At 39.6% G+C, this 18,374-nt stretch overlaps 1 protein-coding gene across 5 annotated transcripts in view; it reads right to left on the reverse strand.

The window, feature by feature from the left end:
• fmnl2a (formin-like 2a) overlaps positions 1 to 15,645 on the reverse strand; it is a 94,759-nt gene extending 79,114 nt beyond the window's left edge. The window contains exon 1 of one of the 5 annotated variants that reach the window (XM_088352271.1): positions 14,975 to 15,645. In XM_088352271.1, coding sequence (XP_088208397.1) covers positions 14,975 to 15,088 — 114 coding nt within the window. In that variant the 5' untranslated portion in view covers positions 15,089 to 15,645. The remainder of the gene's footprint in view (positions 1 to 14,974) is intronic. The other 4 variants (XM_088352276.1, XM_088352273.1, XM_088352272.1 and 1 more) reach the window with 4 other exon arrangements.
• Positions 15,646 to 18,374: the final 2,729 nt, after the last annotated feature.

The following is an 18,374-nucleotide window of genomic DNA, read 5'->3' on the forward strand; positions in this document are numbered from 1 at the left end:
TATCAGACTAACTTACAATCGTTTCGAAGCAGACAAGACTTTGAACAGAACAGAGAGACAGAAATTAATTGTGGTAGTAAGTTTGGCCAATAGCATATGTGATATGTGATGCTGTGATGCAAACCAATAGCAGACCTTATATAACATTGACCAAAGTTTGAATTTTGTTGGTTTTTGGTCATGCAAAATAATTTGTTGTTGATGTCATAACGAGGTGCCGAAAAAACATCATACTCCACGTTGTAACGTGAAAAAAATATTCCAACCAAGGTACGCCCTAACCTGTGGGGCCTTACTGTATTCAAGTTGAAACAAAAAAATACAATGTCATAATCCTTAAAGAGTCAAGGCTACTGATTCACTTCCTGGGAAGTGATTCATCTCCCCCTGCTTGTTTTTCCCATGTTGATTCTTTTTCAGTAAAAAGCTGTACAATGGCGATTGTTTTACTAGCATCGGGTGAACATTGGCCCAAACCTGTGCAGCAATGCACAGCAATTGGGTTCGGAATCCAACACAGGGCCTGGCACCGGACCTGGAATCGGCAGCTTTCGAGAGGCCAACCCGGCCGCCTGTGGACGGTCTGTTTTGGACCCGTCGGCCAGCAATTAGCCATGAAATGAAATGGTGAGGAGAGCGACATTGTCCCACTGCTAGAGATGAAATCTCTCATTGGGGGGATGCGAGGAGATAATGTGCCACTCGTATCCCCAAGAGTGGAGCCCGAAGGCATCTTGTCGGACTGGCAGCAGATCAACACGTTATGTAAGAACAAGTCTCTTTGGCTTGCTACTGGGCCTCTTTCTGTATTGTTCTACGCAGGTCAGTCAGAGGCTGTTTGCTTCTCGCTTTGCTGCTTGGGTGGCAGGCGGACCACTGTGCAATACTGATATTAGGAATAAAACGTGAATTTCATTCAAGTAAGGATTTTGACCTGAATGGGAACTCTGGGAGGCAAAAACTGTCAAGTCAAGTCAAGTCACATTTATTTATATAGCTCTTAATCACAAAAATGTCTCAAAGGACTGCATAGGATTACAATTACACAATTACCTTATCTTAAACCAACATGCAGGCAAGGAACAACTCAAAACCTCAATAAAAGGTTCTTCCCATTGATCAAAAAAATTATTCAAAACACGTTAAGATCCTGCCCGCTAAGAGATTGAATCCCGCCCGCGAGACAACACTCAGAGAAGCGCAAGAGAAAAACAAGCTGCAGGTTGAAATATGTCAACTTAATGTTGCCAAAGCCAGGTTCCTCTCACAAAGACACTGTACTTGTATTTGTTTCTCTCTCTCTCTTTTCCACCCCTTTTCTCCCACTCTCTGTCTCTGTTTCTTTCACTCTCTGTGTCTCTATTTTTCGCTTCCTTTGTTGATCTTTGTCTTTCTCTCTCTGTGTCTTTTTAACTTCATTTGCTCTAACTTAATTTTTTCCTTTTCTCTCTTTTCTCTTTCTCTCTTCCTACCCCTTTTCTCTCCTGTCTTTTTATTTCTCTTTGAATTTCTTTCTTCCTCTCCCTTTCTTTCCCCCTCTCTCACGACTTCTCTTATTATATCTTTTGTTTCTCACGCGCTCTCCCTCTCTCCCTTTTTTTCTTTATTTGTCCCGCCCTCTCTCCTTTTCCCTCCCTCTGTCTCTTATTTCTTCATCTCTTTTTTTCTTTCTCTTTAATCTACTAATCCGGCCCCTGACAGAATGTTTGTTCTATCGTGTGGCCCCCGAGTTGAAATGAATTTGACACCCCTGCCTTAGACACAACAACATACTAAATTTGATCCCTATAAATTTGGCTTAAAAAGGGTCCCTATCTATTTCTAAGCTAAAAAGCTACTTTTTTTTTGTTTTAATTAGCACAATGAGCTACCACTTTTTTATACATTTCTAAAATAACAACTTATCATGTTATTTACTATGTTAAGACTATGTTATTATGTTATGGGCAGGTTGTCATTATTGGAAGTAGAGTTAAAATAGGCTCAACCAACCACTAAAAAAACATGGAAGTTTGGAATCAAAGGTCCAAGAAAATCACAACGACCCATGACTGGTGAGCCATTTTCAGTTCCAGTTTGCAGGATACTCAGGTGTTCATAGGGGGCTACTGTGGACACCATGTTGGAGACCCCCTTGGCTAAACACAATCTAATAAACATGATGTCCTGCAGAGGACAAGAAAGCTTACAGAGGATTATAAACACGGCCAAAAATATCACCAGCTTCCCCTTGCCCAGCCTGGACATTGCCAGCTTTCCCTACCTCAGCAGAGCTTAACCCATCCTGAAAGACTCATTACACCCAGCAACCCCCTTTTCAAACCGTTACCAAGGGGCCGACGGTTCAGATCCCACGAGGCACGAACAAACAGACTGAGGGATAGCTTCTTCCCCAAAGCTATCAACACACTAAACCACAGTTTTGGAACACAGTTTTAAGTGCAGTAACCCAGTTTAAAGTGAAACATCCCAGTTGTGTATAGTTTTATTAACATCCATTGCAGACTGGTCATCCTGGAAGGGGGATTACCTCATGTTAGGTCCCTTCTCAAGGTTTTTCACTTTCCTCATGTTTAGGTTTTTGAGTTTTTCCTTGCCCTCATTGAGGTTTTAGATCAGGTGATGGTGTAATAATAGTCTGTTGTTTCCAATAATCTGTGGTCTGTGTAGCCCTTTCAGACTCTTTGTGATTAAGGGTGTCACAAATAAACATGACTTGACTTGATATGTGAATACTTTATATTAGAAATGAATACTTTACATTTTTCTATTTATCATTCTTTATACTGCATACTTTGCCAACTGGAGTGCGACCCTAATTTCATCATAGCAACACAATAATAATAAAGGTGATTCTGATTCTGGCTTGGGTATTTGAGGACATCAAGCTAATTTGGTTTAGTTAGCCGGCTTTTACTTTTTTTACAAATGGGGAACTGATAACCAAAACCTTCTTGCATAGATTCTGATTCGCTGACACCCATGTCACTTACCAAGCCAGGCCCCAACTTTTAAAGCTATGTATTGTCAATGTTGTGTGAAAAACACACCTTATCTCCAACGAAAACGATTTTCTGAGATAAGCTTTTTTACATGACATTGAAAATATTTTAAATAGCACAAAGGCTATCGTAAACCAATATGAGCAAAAAACGTATTGGTTTTATATCACTTCAAATATTTTGTTTTTTTATAAATAGATAGGATTATTAAATATAAATATTTCGACAATTTACAGGCTCATATTTTAGACGATTAAGGAGTTGGAAATCTGATATTTTACAGAGCATTTTCCTGCTTATTAAAGTATCTTTTTCACCCAAAATAATTGTTTCGTAAGCTATTGATTGACCACTAAACGGAGTATTAGTAGGGATAGTCAAACCAGTTTTTCGGTTTTGTTTTTAGGGTGGCTTTAGGGTTTTGTTTTGTTTTTCTCACACAGAGGACATTAATGCCCAAGTGTCAATATCTGTACAGCCTCCAGATTGTGAGGCCAAATGATGGAAAACAAAATAACCACTCGATGTGGGCGTTCTGTTGAGACCCGCCAAGGATATTTTGACGCTTCCATGTTTTGGACTCGGAACACATTCTCATGTCACGCTGACCAGTTTGCGGAGTATTTTGGCTCTGCTGCCAGTTTATCATGTGATATTCGTGTTGTTTCTTTTTCTTTGAAAGCCTTGAGCTACTTGTGATGCGCATATAACGGGTTATTTGCAGAACTGCAGGATGTGTTCATTTAATTTGCTGTCATCATGAGGCCTTTCGGAACTAATTTGGATTTATCCCGCCTATGCCAGAGAGTGTTTGATGGTTGTCTATTTGGGGGTATTTTATGACCTTGGTTGATCGACCAACTTTTTTCTGCCTTTTGAGTGGAAGTCTTTGAACTTCTTCAGTCAGAAAAAAAGCACAGAATGAAGAACAATTTAATCTACTTTTGCGACGTACCTCATCACTGCTCCAGACGATACGCTACAGCATTCCTACTTGCGATGTTTTCAGGTTACAATGTGGAATACGATGTTTCTTCGGCCTCTCCTTGCAGCATTTTCCCCACCGTACAGCCTTAACAACAATGATGTCGTATAATTTTGCAATGTTAACGCGAAGGACCGTGCAAGTTACTGCTATCAGTCGGCTTCATACAAGGTGCTGGTCTGTTATTGGTTTGCATCACGGCTTCATGAGAATGCCGGTATGCTATAGGCTGAACTCCCTCCCACAATTCCTTTCATTTTCTACAGTTCAGAGTAACAAAGTTGAATTTGTTATGTATCCCAGCACTTGCAGTGATGCTAAAGGGAGAAGTAAAAACATGATAACCATGGAAACAAAGTTTGTGATCATGAAGAAATACAAAAAAAGCGCACGAATCTTCATTCTCGCTAGGGTATGTTGGTGTAACCAATCGACAAATCATCACAAATTAGGCCATTTGCGCGAGGAAATCATCAAAGAGCATGACAATCCTCACAAGTTTGAGTTTGAAAATTTGTTTTAATCTATCTTCACCCACTAACTTCGCTGTACCAGCACTGGTCACATCAACCAAAGGTAAAAAAAAACAAAACAAAAAAAAACAAACAACACTTTACACGGCATTAGCTCAGGAGGTAGAGCGATTGGATTCCCGGCTCCTCCGTGTTATATGTCGAAGTGTCCTTGGGCAAGACACTGAATACTTAATGTCCCTAATAAGCAGGTCGGCGCCTTGCATGGTTGCATGGCCGCTATTGGTGTGTGAGTGTGTGTGTGAATAGGTAAGTGTGAAGCACATTGTAAAGCGGTTTTGGGAAAGCGCTTTATAAATGCAGACCATTTACCATTTGTTTATAATTTTATTTAATCAAATACATTTATATTTCATATAAGTCCTACTTACTGTGTACTATTTTCTTATTAATGTTCAATATGTATTTACAATTTTAATGTCTTTACGTGGGGTGGTGGGCGTTTGGAATGCATTAGCTACTTACCATAGGTCTCTATCCCCCACAATATGACAATTAGACATCAAGATCCCAAATTCAGAACAAATTTGTCTCATATCCCGTGGTTTCCTGTCCTTCTAATAACATTAAAAAGTAAGCGTCAAACCTTAGATGACCTACACACAGCACAAGGAAATCTCCAAACTCAAAACCAATCAAACATAGACCGAGCCAAATTTGGAGTCAGTAAATCCCTCAAACAAGGAAGGTCAGGGAGGAATTTGGTGTGTAGAGCTTGGGGGATGTGTCACATTTCTGTGAATCCTTGTCAATTAAAGTGGAATGTCTCCCTACGCTCTGTAATTGTCCGAATAGTTCTCGTCCCATCTGTGAGTCAGCCATCAGAAGCAAAATAGTTGCTATGATGAGTGCTTCCCCACCAATTACTCCAATAGGAGGATCCTTCACCTGAACGATCCTAAAGGTAATCTGGTCGTGCTGTGAGACCAAACAACAGATAAACCTCGAGTCCCATCTGGCACGCCGAGACGTCTCCACCTAGGAGACAAGGCGCCATTCGAGCGGAAAAGAGTTAGTTTGACGCTTGTATTCCAGTGCGGTTTCAGATCGGTTTCCAGTGCTCCCGAGATTGACTGCCGCGGTATCGTACGCTCATCTGCGGAAGCCACCGTGCACTCCGGGGACGCAACCGGCGCTTTTTGAAAGTTGTTTACATCGATGTGAATCTTGCTTTGGGACGGACATGATGATCAAGAGACACTAACCATCCATTATCAAACCTCTTTCTTAAAACATGATAATTTGAATCTAGATCAAGGGCCACCAACCTTGTTGCAGCTGGAAGCTACTTTTTGTAACTGATTACCTCAAAAAGATACCAGTTTGATATGAGTTTATAGAATAAAAACTTATCATGTTATTACTATATTGTTAGTATGTTATTATTATGTTATTATTACCAGGTTGTAATTTGTCACAGTTTCGACCCCGAAAGTGGATTTCCGACAGACCAAAGAAACTGCTGAGTAAGGAATTTTTGTTGACTGCAACAACAAAGGGCACTCAAGCATCAACACTTCCAAACCAGGAACCCGTGGACTAAAAAGCATCCGAAATACGAGTATTAATCCCCGAATGAGATGGATACCACCAGAGTGGCTGACAAGAATCATAGCTAAAGTTGGTCAGAGCTGGTTTCAGTGGCTAACTATAATCACTTGCGGGAGAAGCTAATAAAAAAGCCAGTGAAAGATTACAATAGAAAATCAAAATGTGTCATAGACCAGGGAACTTAATGCTGTGTGCTTGCATGACCAGCTATGCAAGGCCTGCACCCAATTGGCTCACATAAGTGTCTAGAGAAGGAAACAGCGGGATAAAGGCACTACATCCAGTGTCACAAAACTTCGTAATGTTCTCTCGCATGACCCACTGTGGAAGGCAAGTGACACTGAAGGACGAAGGAGGGGGAGCTAACAATAACAATAGAGGCTAGCGGTGAGCCATTGCCTGCAGTCAAGTGGTTAAAATGAGTGGCTAGAGAAGGAAACAGTGGGGGGAGTGTCAGATCCCAAAACGACAGAACTCAGTGATGCTTGCATAATTTACCAGTTGGGAAAGGCGAGAGATACGGAATGATAAAGTAGGAGCAGCTAACAATAATTGGTAGCGACAAGCGAGAACATGCACCCAAGTGGCGAAAATGTGTGCCTAGAGAAGGAAACCAGAACCAGAACCCAGAACTTAGCGATGAACTCCTGCATGACCAGCTGTCAAAGGTGAGTGAAACTGAAGGATGAAGCAGGATCCGCTAACAATATTAATAGCAGCTGGAGTCGAGACATAGCTAGCAGCCATGTGGCTAACATGAATGGCTTGAGAATAAAACAGTGGTAAAAGAAGCATCAGATCTATGAATCATGGATCTCAGTGATGTCTGCTTGCATGACCAGCACTGGAAAGCGAGTGAAACTGTAGGAAGAAGTACCAGCTAACAATAACAATAGCAGCCAGCAGCAAGACATAACCTGCAGCTAGGCAGCTAACATGAGTTGCTAGAGAAGGAAACAGTGGGAAAACAAGTGCCAAATGTCTGAATGACTGGACTCCGCCACCATCACATGCAGGCCAAGCCTGCGGAGAGTAAGTGCCCTTTAAGTGTTAAATCAGGACATGGTACTAGTTATTGACAAATTATCGGGCGGGCCGATTATAGACACCAGGATTTGGGAATTTGAGATAGGTATCTGCATTTTTTTCCTGATTATCTTGCTCCAACAAACCCTCTTCCTTCACTTCCCTCCCCGCTACCCACCCCGCACCTTCTGATTGGATAAGCGACCGGGGGCGGAGCCATTATAGCAGAACCATTAGAGCAATAGCTCCGTAAACTCGCCATGACATGCCTGTGTCGGTGATATAAAAGCATGAGTGTGATTAAGAGATAGCGTAAAAAGTCTAGTTAACTTGTTTCAGAGAGGAATGTTCAGGTGGAGAGTGATATATGAGATATTATTATAACATTAGTCCATCAATCAGGCGTGTGTGTTTGTGATTGAGAGAATAAGCATGCTAAAGTGGATGTGAATAGCTCTCTGACCATAACATTAGTTAGTCAATCTAGCGCTAAACATTAAAATTTCCATGCACTTTTTGTTTTAAGTTTAATGGAAGTTGTGTTGGTTGTATTAACATTTAAATTCATTGTAAAAAAATCTGGGAGCTATTTAAGTTTTTAGGTTGCTGCTAAGCCTAATTGTATTTCCTGTATTGTTACTTTTTGATTTAAGTGAAAAATTAGTCATGTTAGTTGAGATGAAATTTTAATCTATTTACTGAAAACATTTCAGGGAGCTATTTAAGCTCATATGTACATTTATATGAGGCTAATTTGAATCCTTGCACGCTTAGTTTTTGATTTAAGAGCTATTAAAGTTGTATTTAAATTTATAACTTATATTCCTTTTCCGCGTGACCATACTGAGGATAAGCGGTGCAGATAATGGATGGATATTCTTTGTTTTAGCTAATCTGCATTGGCTCCCTGTTAGCTTAAGATGTGATATTAAGGTTCTGTTGGTATTATACAAAATCATGCATGGACTTACTCCCTCATATCATTCAGATTTAATTTTCCACTATGTTCCAGTCTGGAACCTTCACTCTGAAAATGCTGGTCTACCAGTGATCCCAAGAGCCAAGAAGAGATCCGCAGGTTCAAGAGCGTTCTCCATTCGGGCCCCGGTGCTGTGGAACGCTCTTCCCCCTGAGATTCGATCTGCAACCTAAATCTAGGCTTAAAACACACTTCTATTCAATAGCATATGGACAACCAAAATGTTACTTTGACAATATCTGTGTATTATTTATTATTGCAACATCCATTGCAGCCAGGTCATCCTGAAAGGGATATTACCTCATGTGCAGTCCCTTCTCACAGTTTCTTCATTTTTCTCATGTTGAAGTTGAGTTTTTCCTTGCCCTCATATAGGTTTTAGATCAGGGGATGGTGTAATAATAGTCTGTTGATTGCAATAATCTGTGGTCTGTGCAGCGCTTTGAGACTCTTTGTGATAAGGGCTATACAAATAAACATGACTTGTTTCTTTTTCATTACTTACAAATTTTGTACACCAATTTTTAAGCTTTTACAGCAAACAAATATCGTCTCAAAATATCAGTTATCGGTCTCCTTTAAATACTAAGAATTGGTATCCGCCCTAAAAACCCCATATCAGTCGCTGGTTCGCGCCTCGGCCGAGTCATACCTAAGACTTATAACATTGGTAAAATGGCGGCGCCCTCTGTTGGCTGCGGCTGCATCGGCTCGCTACAACGGGTCAGGTGTATCGACATTTCGTACTGTGTACATTGTTACAAAGAATGACAATACAAAGGAAATTATTATTATTATTATTATTTACCTACGTAAAATGGTCATTCCAGCTTTTGTAGTACTAAGATGGCGGCCAAACATGTTAGCATCTTCAAAGCATGTCTCAAGTTGTGGAACATAATTACAAATTTCTAAAAAAAATGAGACATGTTTATAAAATAGTACATGTGTTATTTTTGCTTATTATTTAAATCATAGTGTTTTAGTTGAATCCAAAATTTTTAACTACTATGGCCCTTTTGTATACCAGTGTTTGGTTCCAGATTTTCTAATGAACCTACCAAGTAGGTAAAGCTGCCCTTTGTGTTCAAGGCCTTTGGGAATTCAACCCAGTAACTACACATGTGACTTAACAGTAAGACTGATAAGACAGTTGAGTAAATTTGTGTTAAGGGCGGTGATGAAATCAGGCAGGAACATTGTAAAAGAAGAAAATGGGACTTGACTGACAAACTATAAAAGACGACAGTCATTACTTCAGTGTTTGAGTTCATTTTGCTATGACTAATCATTACGAGTCTCCCGTGCGATGTTTATCACCGCGCCTCTGATTAATGAGTATGTGACACGGGCGGTTAATCAGCAGCCATTTAGATGTCCTTTCATGCTGACGAGCCCAGCAAGCAGTGTCATCACAAAGGCAATCAAAGCAAGGAAAACATGATCGGAGTTTAAATGTCAGTAAGTGAGTCTTAAACCCTGCGATTACTGCTGCTAAATTCCTCTAATGCCTTAGGGCTTTTCCATGCCAGGCATCACACTGGCACGGAGGACAGAGGAGGAGGGGTAATTGTTCTCATGATGCATCTTGAAAATTGACGCTTTGGATTTTTTGTAATCAGGGGTCACAAAATTTGGAGCCTAAGGGCACCAGCTAACCCCCTAAGAACACCTGAGTAGGCTGCAGGGGAGGTTCTAATAATAGCTCAACTATGATTGGTCATTGTGATTTTATAGAAAATATGATTTCTAACCTTTTTTAGCCTATTTCAACCAGACTTGTAGTGATTATAACCTGGTGATAACATAATAGCATTCTCCAGAGCACAGTCCAAAGGGGCAGAAGGAGAGGTAGAACTGGGCCGACAACATCAAGGAATAGACTGGTGCCAACTTTGCGACGACCTGAGCTCAGGCCGGGAACCGTCAACAGTGTATAAGGTTGTCCAGAATTGTGTCCTCGGTGGTGCAACAGAGGCGGTTCAGAAATCCGGGAACCGTGAACGACATAGTAATAACATTATTTTTCCTACTTGTTTTGAATGCGTTTCAACTTTAGCCTCATGAGTAACAAAAAAGTACCTCCTAACCTGAAACCAGGACTGATGTATGCTCCTTTCCAAAAGTATTTGGAACAATGAAGCTAATTCATTTGATTTCCACATAGTAGGCTAAAGACGTCTTGGCTAGGAACAAAACCCAAACAACAAACCAGAAAATGGGTTTAACTGACCCAAGTATTGGGTTGGTCACCTTTTTGACCCAAACGTGTCCTTTACGGCAGTGATTGAGTTAATTCAACACATATTCCTTTCGTACAGAACCATTTTTTCCCTAGAGCCATCACCACCCTAAACAAGCAAACTTAACAGTGAAAACAATACATATCTGTTCATGTACTAATTCTCTATCCTTATTCTGTTGTGATTACAACTGTCCTTGTATATATTTGCCTATTTAGACTGACATTTTTTTTTATTTGAGTTCTTTCTTTTATGTCTTTTATAATATGTTAATCCTGGAGTTATGTGTCCAATGTTGACTATAATGTTTACTACATTATTATAAACAACAATAAAGACAATTTTAATTCCAAGATTCCAAGTACTTCAAATCAACTCAGCAACGGCTTTACAAAGGAAGAATCTGTCCTCACAAAACAGAATGCTCACTTAATTCGACTTTGAATTTGACCTCATCTCACTTCTTATTTTACGATCACCCGAGCTGTAAAAAATAGCTGTCGCTCCTTTTCTCGCTAAACCACTAATGTTTACGAGTTTACAATGAGCAGGCGACAATCACGTTTGACCTATATTTCGTACTCGTTGCTCGAATTCCTCCATTGTTGATCAACGTCTTCCGCGGACTTTATTTGTTAGAAAAAAATGGATATATTCAAATTATAACTTATCTTCTATCAAGCTATGCGTTGTTTTTCTTTATCGTTTTTCTCATGAATGTACGCCATGTGACTGAGTTGAGGTGTTTACAATAAGTTTATTTTTTCTTTTAACAATGACGATATTATGCGAATATTTTATTCATTTTATATTATTCGATTATCATTCTGTTTTTCAAAAATACTAATGTGAAAAGTGTCAAGTTAGTTGAGGTAAGAGGACCAAGAGAAGCTCCGGAATAAGTCCCTGTTTTCCCATTGTTTTCATTTCAATTCAATTGTGATGTTTTATGAATTTAAAGTAACCTTGTAATTGGAATTAAAGAGAGAAGAAAACACAAAAACATTTGAATCGCATGATAAAAAAAATACAGATAAAATAAATGTGCCATATGAAATTTCAAAACGGAAAGAAATTAACACAATTTTGATAAATTACTACAAATCAAATTTCTTGAATACACTGTTTTTCTGTTTGTATTTCTCATTACCTGGAGTAAAAATGTTTCATAAAGGGACAGTATATAATATTTAGTGCTTCCTAGTGGTATAAAAAATAACTTTCATTGGGTTGAAAAAAAAACACTGATTTGAATACTAGGCAAAAAATAAATAAACTATCATACCAATGTTAATTTATATAAAAAAAATCATAGGTTAAGAAATTGTGTTTCTTTTACATAGTAAAATCCCTGATTTGAAGTAGCCGCCATGTTTGTCTGCCATCTTGCTGCTACGCTGTGCTCTTTGCAATGGTTTTAGTTTGCATTTGACAATACTGTGCTATCTAGTGGTCAAATATTAAACATCTGGGCTTTAAAAGAAAATAGCTGCGCAGAAAGTCCTGTAATTTCTAAGAGATAACAGCTTGCCTTGGTTCTTGTTGAATTTCTAAATTCACATACACAATATAACAATAATTGGCCAATATGTTATAGAAGATAAAGACTATATCAACCAATCTGTTTTAGCACTAGCTAAAGACTACAAAGCTAACCGTCTTTAAAGACAGTGTATGTTTGTTTCTTTTAGTTATGTCTCCTTTATTACATAATAACATTGTGACAGACTACTTTAACTCTTGAGGTTAGAAATAACTATCTACACTCAAGGTATTTTGACCATAGAATGTCCTAGGCTTTGCTGTGTTATTACTTTTGTTTTTTACTTCCAATCACTCAAAATGTCTTTTTTAATGCTTCAGAGTTTTTTTTCCAAAACTTTTTCTTTAATGATAACTCATTAACACCATCAAAAAGACACAACGTGTAAAAATATCTCCCAAGGGTTAAGAATGTTCTAAAAACACAAAACTCCTCCCGTCCAGAAGAACAATAATATGGCCGAGATCATTTAGCTTCAAAGGGAAATTGTAAATATTCCTTTCTCAATACACAGTTTTGTGACTTTTACTACGAGTTCTTGGGAGAAAAAGGATTGAGATTGACTAAATTAGTCTGCTGTTATCTATCTATTAACGGGACGTCAATCCAAATCATTTCAAAATGGCCGCTCCCTGAGATGAATAACGGTGCATTTTGCTTCAATATTAATCAAAAAAATATTATTTTAGGAAACAGTTGCATAACGTAATGTTGCATTCGTTATATAATTTTTTCCCGTCATCTCCTTGGTCGGCCATTATGAAAACCCTGTCGATTGAAGATGACATCACAGTCGCTGAACCTTGACCGTCTCAGCATTTCAAAATGGCTGCCAAAAGAACTAAAAATATCCCTTCTTATCCATCTCTGGGGGCGGTCATTTTGAGAATGCTGTCAAAAGCCCTCAGGTTTCGGCGACTTTGATGCGACACGTGTAGATGGAAGCAAATGTTGGTATTGCTAAACTATTTTGCTTCTACAACCAAAGAATGTAATATGAGTGAGACCCTAAAATCTTTATATAAATGGGAGAGCATTTGACCACTAGATGGCACTGTGTTGTTTAATCCGGACAAAAACCAGTGCCATGGAGCACAGCGTAGCAGCAAGTTGACAGACAAACATGGCAGCGATCTTAGTTAATAATTCTACTATGTAAAAGAAATACATTTATTGACCTATGATTTTTTTTTGTATGATAGGTCAGGTATTCAAATCAGTTTTTTTTTTCACTCAATGAAAGTTTTTTGTACCACTAGGAGGCACAAAATGTTACACACTGTCATTTACAAAAAATTCACTTTTCATTATCCATTTCCAATTCATTAAAAAACAATATTGATTTGAATACAAATAGAAAGTTGTAGGTAATAACATTAAAAGTAATAATAATTAAGCTTTTTAAAGGGGGAAAAGGCGGTACTCGAGTAAAGTGGCCGTGTTTGAAAGTATGCATAATACAGCGACATCTAATGGTCGAGGGACCTTTAATATTAACCAAAAAATGTCCATTTTAGGAAAACATTCAAACCCTGCTTCGATGGATAAATAAAATCTCAAAAGTGTTTTTTAAAGGGACAGTGTGTATTATTTGAACACTAGATGTTGCTGTATTGTGGCATGCAACTGACAACGGGTGCTAAAAGCACACAGAGGAACACAAACTACAGTGACTCAAAGGCTAGCTTCACATTGCAGAGCTCAATGCTCACTTCCGGGGTGAAATGCCATGTTTTTGTGAAATTGTTCACAATTCCAACTAAATGAGTCTTGATCTCATGTCTGAACGCCACAACGTGTCAGCATGCGCAGAAGAGGACACGTGAAGTCAAACGCAATATGCTCATGTTTGCGGAAGTACTCATGGATGTTAACAGCAAAGTGTTGTCCCCCCCAAATATTGATTGAATCCAAACCTTGCTCTCCACCCATTGAATGCTCTCCGTTTGGTGTGCTTTGAATGTAAACATTTTTAACTACCAATAGAGGATACTATCGCTTTATCAATGTTGTTAACAGCAGTGATGTCGAGCAACATGATGCGGATCCACTTGTATGCGATGCAACGTTGGTTGTTCCAAAATAAACAAGTGATCATCTTTCATGAATGTGTGAATTACTGCAACTCTGTGTTTTCGTCCGCCGTAGTTGTTGATGTCTCTGCTTCTTCCCGGCTCGTTGAGCGCAGAATAGTGACGTTTACTGCCTATCGATGACGTGCAGGGGGCATGAATGAGTCTGGATCGTTCACATAGAAGTCACACTCAAAAGATCAGATATTTATCGGATTTAAGAACACATATGAAAGTGGCTATGGGTCTGGTGTCAAAATGGCAGATATGTGCCATTTAGACGAACTTTAACAGATGTGATACAAGTCGCATCCGTGCAAAAAAAAATCTGATTTCCCTGCAGTGTTAACCTGGCCAAAGTGACTAATCCGAGTGTTTTAATTTTTCCAAACCTTTCACAATTGTCAATTTCCCTTAGGGGATGAATAAAGTATCTATCTATCTATCTATCTATCTACAAGCTTACTGTCTTTTTTTGGGTACACATAGCAGCAAGAGGGTCTCTAGGTGAGGCCCGTGTCATGTAAAATAAATTCAAATATTTTGACCTACGAAAATTCAAAAGAGAATGCATTTTTATATGATGGTTCACCCGCCGCTGTGTCATTAAAAAAACCCTAAATTATATTTTATTCAATTTGTATTCACATTTCTATGTGAGCTGTATAAAAAATACAAAGATAGTCCTTAAAATGAGGATAACATGAGGGTTTAGTGTATATTGTTGATTTAAAGAATTAAGTGGGGTTAGATTTTTACCACTGGGAGGCACTACATGATAAATACACTGAACCTTTAATGTTGAGCTTATGAAGTAAGTTACAAAAGGGCGTTTTCTTTTGTATAGTGATGCTATGGTAAAAGTATGCTAAATCTGAGAAATATTAGCGTAGTTTGAAGGTGAAAAGCGTTTTTGGGTTGGTCTCCAAGCACAACAAAAGGCGTGTGGCTACCACGGGACTCACACAGCTGTCCCGGGACAAGAAATACATGCCTAAATAATACTATAAGTACTTTTTAAAACTTGTTTTTACACTCACCAAAACTATCGCGAATCTTTCCTCCAGTTCCCCCGGATCCGGCATAGGTAGTTTGAGGGGCATGTTGTGCCCCCTGAGATCCGTGTGTTGGTCCATGCTCCCCGCGTTCCCCATGTTGACTTAGAAAAGTCGCTAAGTTGATCCGAAATATAAAATTTAAAAAAGTATCCACAGCAAAAAAAAGGTTCAATTCCTTGCCCGTGCTCACTTCTTCAACATATTGAGCACATGTGAAGATTGAAGAGTTGGTGGGGGGAAGCAAGCCCCTGGAGAGGTCGCATTTTCCCCGGCAGCACAAAAGAGCAGGAAAGTTCTTTGGTTGTTATCCGAATTTGGGCCAATTTCGATCGTTGGTAGTGACGAGGGTCATGATTCACGCCTTTGCGCTTACTTTCCACGTCCGACGACGAGGTGATGTGTGCTCATTAACTAATCCCTCCTCCGTTGAGAAGATCTCCGAGGGAGGGGGCGGGAGGGACGAAATCACACCCGGGTTTCGCGCACGCTCATCCCGCACCACAATGACTCCTTTGAGTTCCTCCTTCGTTCTTGGGTCTTCTCCTCCGGGGCGTTGCTCCACAAAAGCTGTAACCAAGGAGATGACATTTTCGATTGCATTGTGGTACTTTGAGTCCTTGAAAACTGCTGGTAAAGAAGGGGGAGGGGTTAAGTAGCGCGTTTAACACGACGTCAAAACTCTTTGCTTGAGTGCGGGTTGAGGGCTTTATTTTGCCTTCAGATAAGAACGTGATGACGTCACTGATAATACGTAGTTTCGGAGTGTTGACTTTATCAGCCCGCCCACTTGTTGCTAGGCAAAGTTTGAAACGTTTGATTGACACATCCGGGCCCTGATATGAAGAGGACAGACTTAAACGTAAATCCTACATCCTAAGAAGGTAATCAATTGCTTACAAAATGGCGCTTGAGACATGTTTTCATGCTCAGTGAACTCTAGCATCAAAGTGTTGACTTTGTGTGCCAACCCTCGCAGTTTTCGGCAGAAAAGGTAATTAGTTACGTTTACTAGTAGTGTTGGGTACGTTACATTTAAAAAGTAAAGTTAGAAATACTACTCTTTCCAAAAGGTAACTGAGTTAGTAACTAAATAAACATTGGTTAACTGCTGTTAAAAGTGTCGATAAAAATTGTTCAAATCTCATATTGTTAGATTATGATATAATGAAATTGTGAACGTATTTAATTGCTGTTAAAAGTGTCGATAAAAATTGTTGAAACTTCATATTGTTAGAAAATGATATGATGAAAATTGTCTCATCTCATCTCGTTAGCTGCACCGCTTAACCTCAGTAGGGTCGCGGGGTGCTGGAGCCCATCCCAGCAATCATCGGGCAGTGGGCAGGGGACACCCTGAACTGGTTGCCAGCCAATCGCAGGGCACACGGGGACAGACAACTCGCTCGCTCATTCACACCTAAGGACAATTTGGACCGGTCAATTCACCTGAAATGCATGTTTTTGGAATGTGGGAGGAAACCGTAGTGCCCGGAGGAAACCCACGCAAGCACGGGGAGAACATACAAACTCCGCACAGGAAGTCTGGAGCTGGATTTGAACCCACGCAGGAGGTTCCCATGACTTGAACTGTGCCGCACATGCGCTAACCACTGCCCCACCGTGCTGCCCATGATGAAATTGTGAATATGTTTAATTGCTGTTAAAAGTGTCGATACAAATTGTTCAAACCTCATATTGTTAAAATATGATATCATGAAATTGTGAATGTATTTAATTGCTGTTAAAAGTGGCAATAAACGTTGTTCAAACCCCTTTAGTAAAAGTAGCTAGTTACCAGGGATTGTAACTATTTCCGTTACTTTAAAAAAGAAGTGGTAATGTGTCAAAGACTGAAATTTTCTGAGCAAATATGAAACACCGTGCTCACGTATTCGACCGGAGTTAACCTGTAAAAAACAGTATTCCGAATATTTTTCCCCAAAAAAGTATTTTTCGGCTCAGCTCGTTAAAAATAACCGTCTCTTTCATGTCCTAAATGGCTCCTCAGGTGTTTTTTGTTGGTTTAATCCCATTGATCCATCCACCCATCCATTATTTATGCACCGCTTATCCTCAGTAGGGTCGCAGGGGTGCTGGAGCCCATCCCAGCTATCTTCGGGCAGTTGGGAGGGGACACCCTGAACTGGTTGCAAGCCAGTCCCAGGGCACACAGGGAAAGACATTCGCTCACTCATTCAGACCTAGGGACAATTTGTACCAGACAATTAACCTGACATGCATGTTTTTGGAATGTGGGAAGAAACCGGAGTGCCAGGAGGAAACCTACACTAGGACGGGGAGAACAAGCAAACTCCACACAGGAAGGTTCGATTTCATGACCTCAGAACTGTGCCACACATGCGCTAACCACTGCCCTGCCGTGCTGCCCCTGCATATAAATCAATTTCTAAATGATATCTATATTATTGCTGATTTATAGATAGATAAATACTTTATTTATCCCCGTAGGGAAATTCACAAATTTCTATTTTTCGGGTCATGGAATGTTTGAAATGTAAACAAATAAAAGCACTATTATGTAAAAAAAGCAAATTTCAACATGGAAGTGACAATGTGTCATGAAACTGATCGGGAAGCAGGAAGTAGGAACTCATTTGCGTAGACGTCCTCACACTTTAATTGAGAAAGAAAAGTTGTCCAAAACACAAACGGACCAGACCAAAAAACAAAATGGGTCACACACAGGCAAAACTATAAACTAGGCATTTCCAGAATTAAATAGAACTTGCAGGAATCTCTCAGAAAGTTACACCAGAGTGCAACAAAGTCCAACAAGCACAACAAGCATAACCATGCAAAAACAAGTTTTCAACAACGATCTGGCAAAGCGCAGTTTAAAAGAGCACTTTTAAGTATCCACAGGAGTAAAAGAAAATGCCAGTCAGCCGGTGTCAAGGGGCGGTGCCAGCTGGGCGCCATGGCAACCGCCAAGAACCTGACACAATGTCGCTTCAAATGTTTTTTTTAAACCACATTTAATTTTTTTATACAAATTGAGATATTTTTAATTGGTATCAGGTCTGAAATAATGTAGTACCAAAAATGCATAATACGCAGTAAGAATGTGTGTAATCCCCCCTCCTCTCCATACAGTTAAATGTGTCGCTTGAATAATGCATATTTTACCCATTTGTCTCCTGTTAGCATTAAAGCAAATGTCAAACGTTGAACTGAATGGCAGTTTTTTTATTTTTAATCTGAAATGCTTCAACATGGTTTCAATGAGCCATTTGTTTCACCGAATAAAGCGCAATCTGTGTGTAGTCAGCGCGTCGTCACATGACATAAGGTACAGTCAATGAGTTGAGAAGAGGCCACAAGTGGCTTTTTGTTGTAGATTGAACGAAGATCGTGACCAGAG

Source organism: Urocampus carinirostris, chromosome 14 (genome assembly GCF_059441175.1).
Source record: "Urocampus carinirostris isolate Australia breed hairy pipefish chromosome 14, RoL_Ucar_1.0, whole genome shotgun sequence".
Taxonomy (NCBI): Eukaryota; Metazoa; Chordata; class Actinopteri; order Syngnathiformes; family Syngnathidae; genus Urocampus; species Urocampus carinirostris.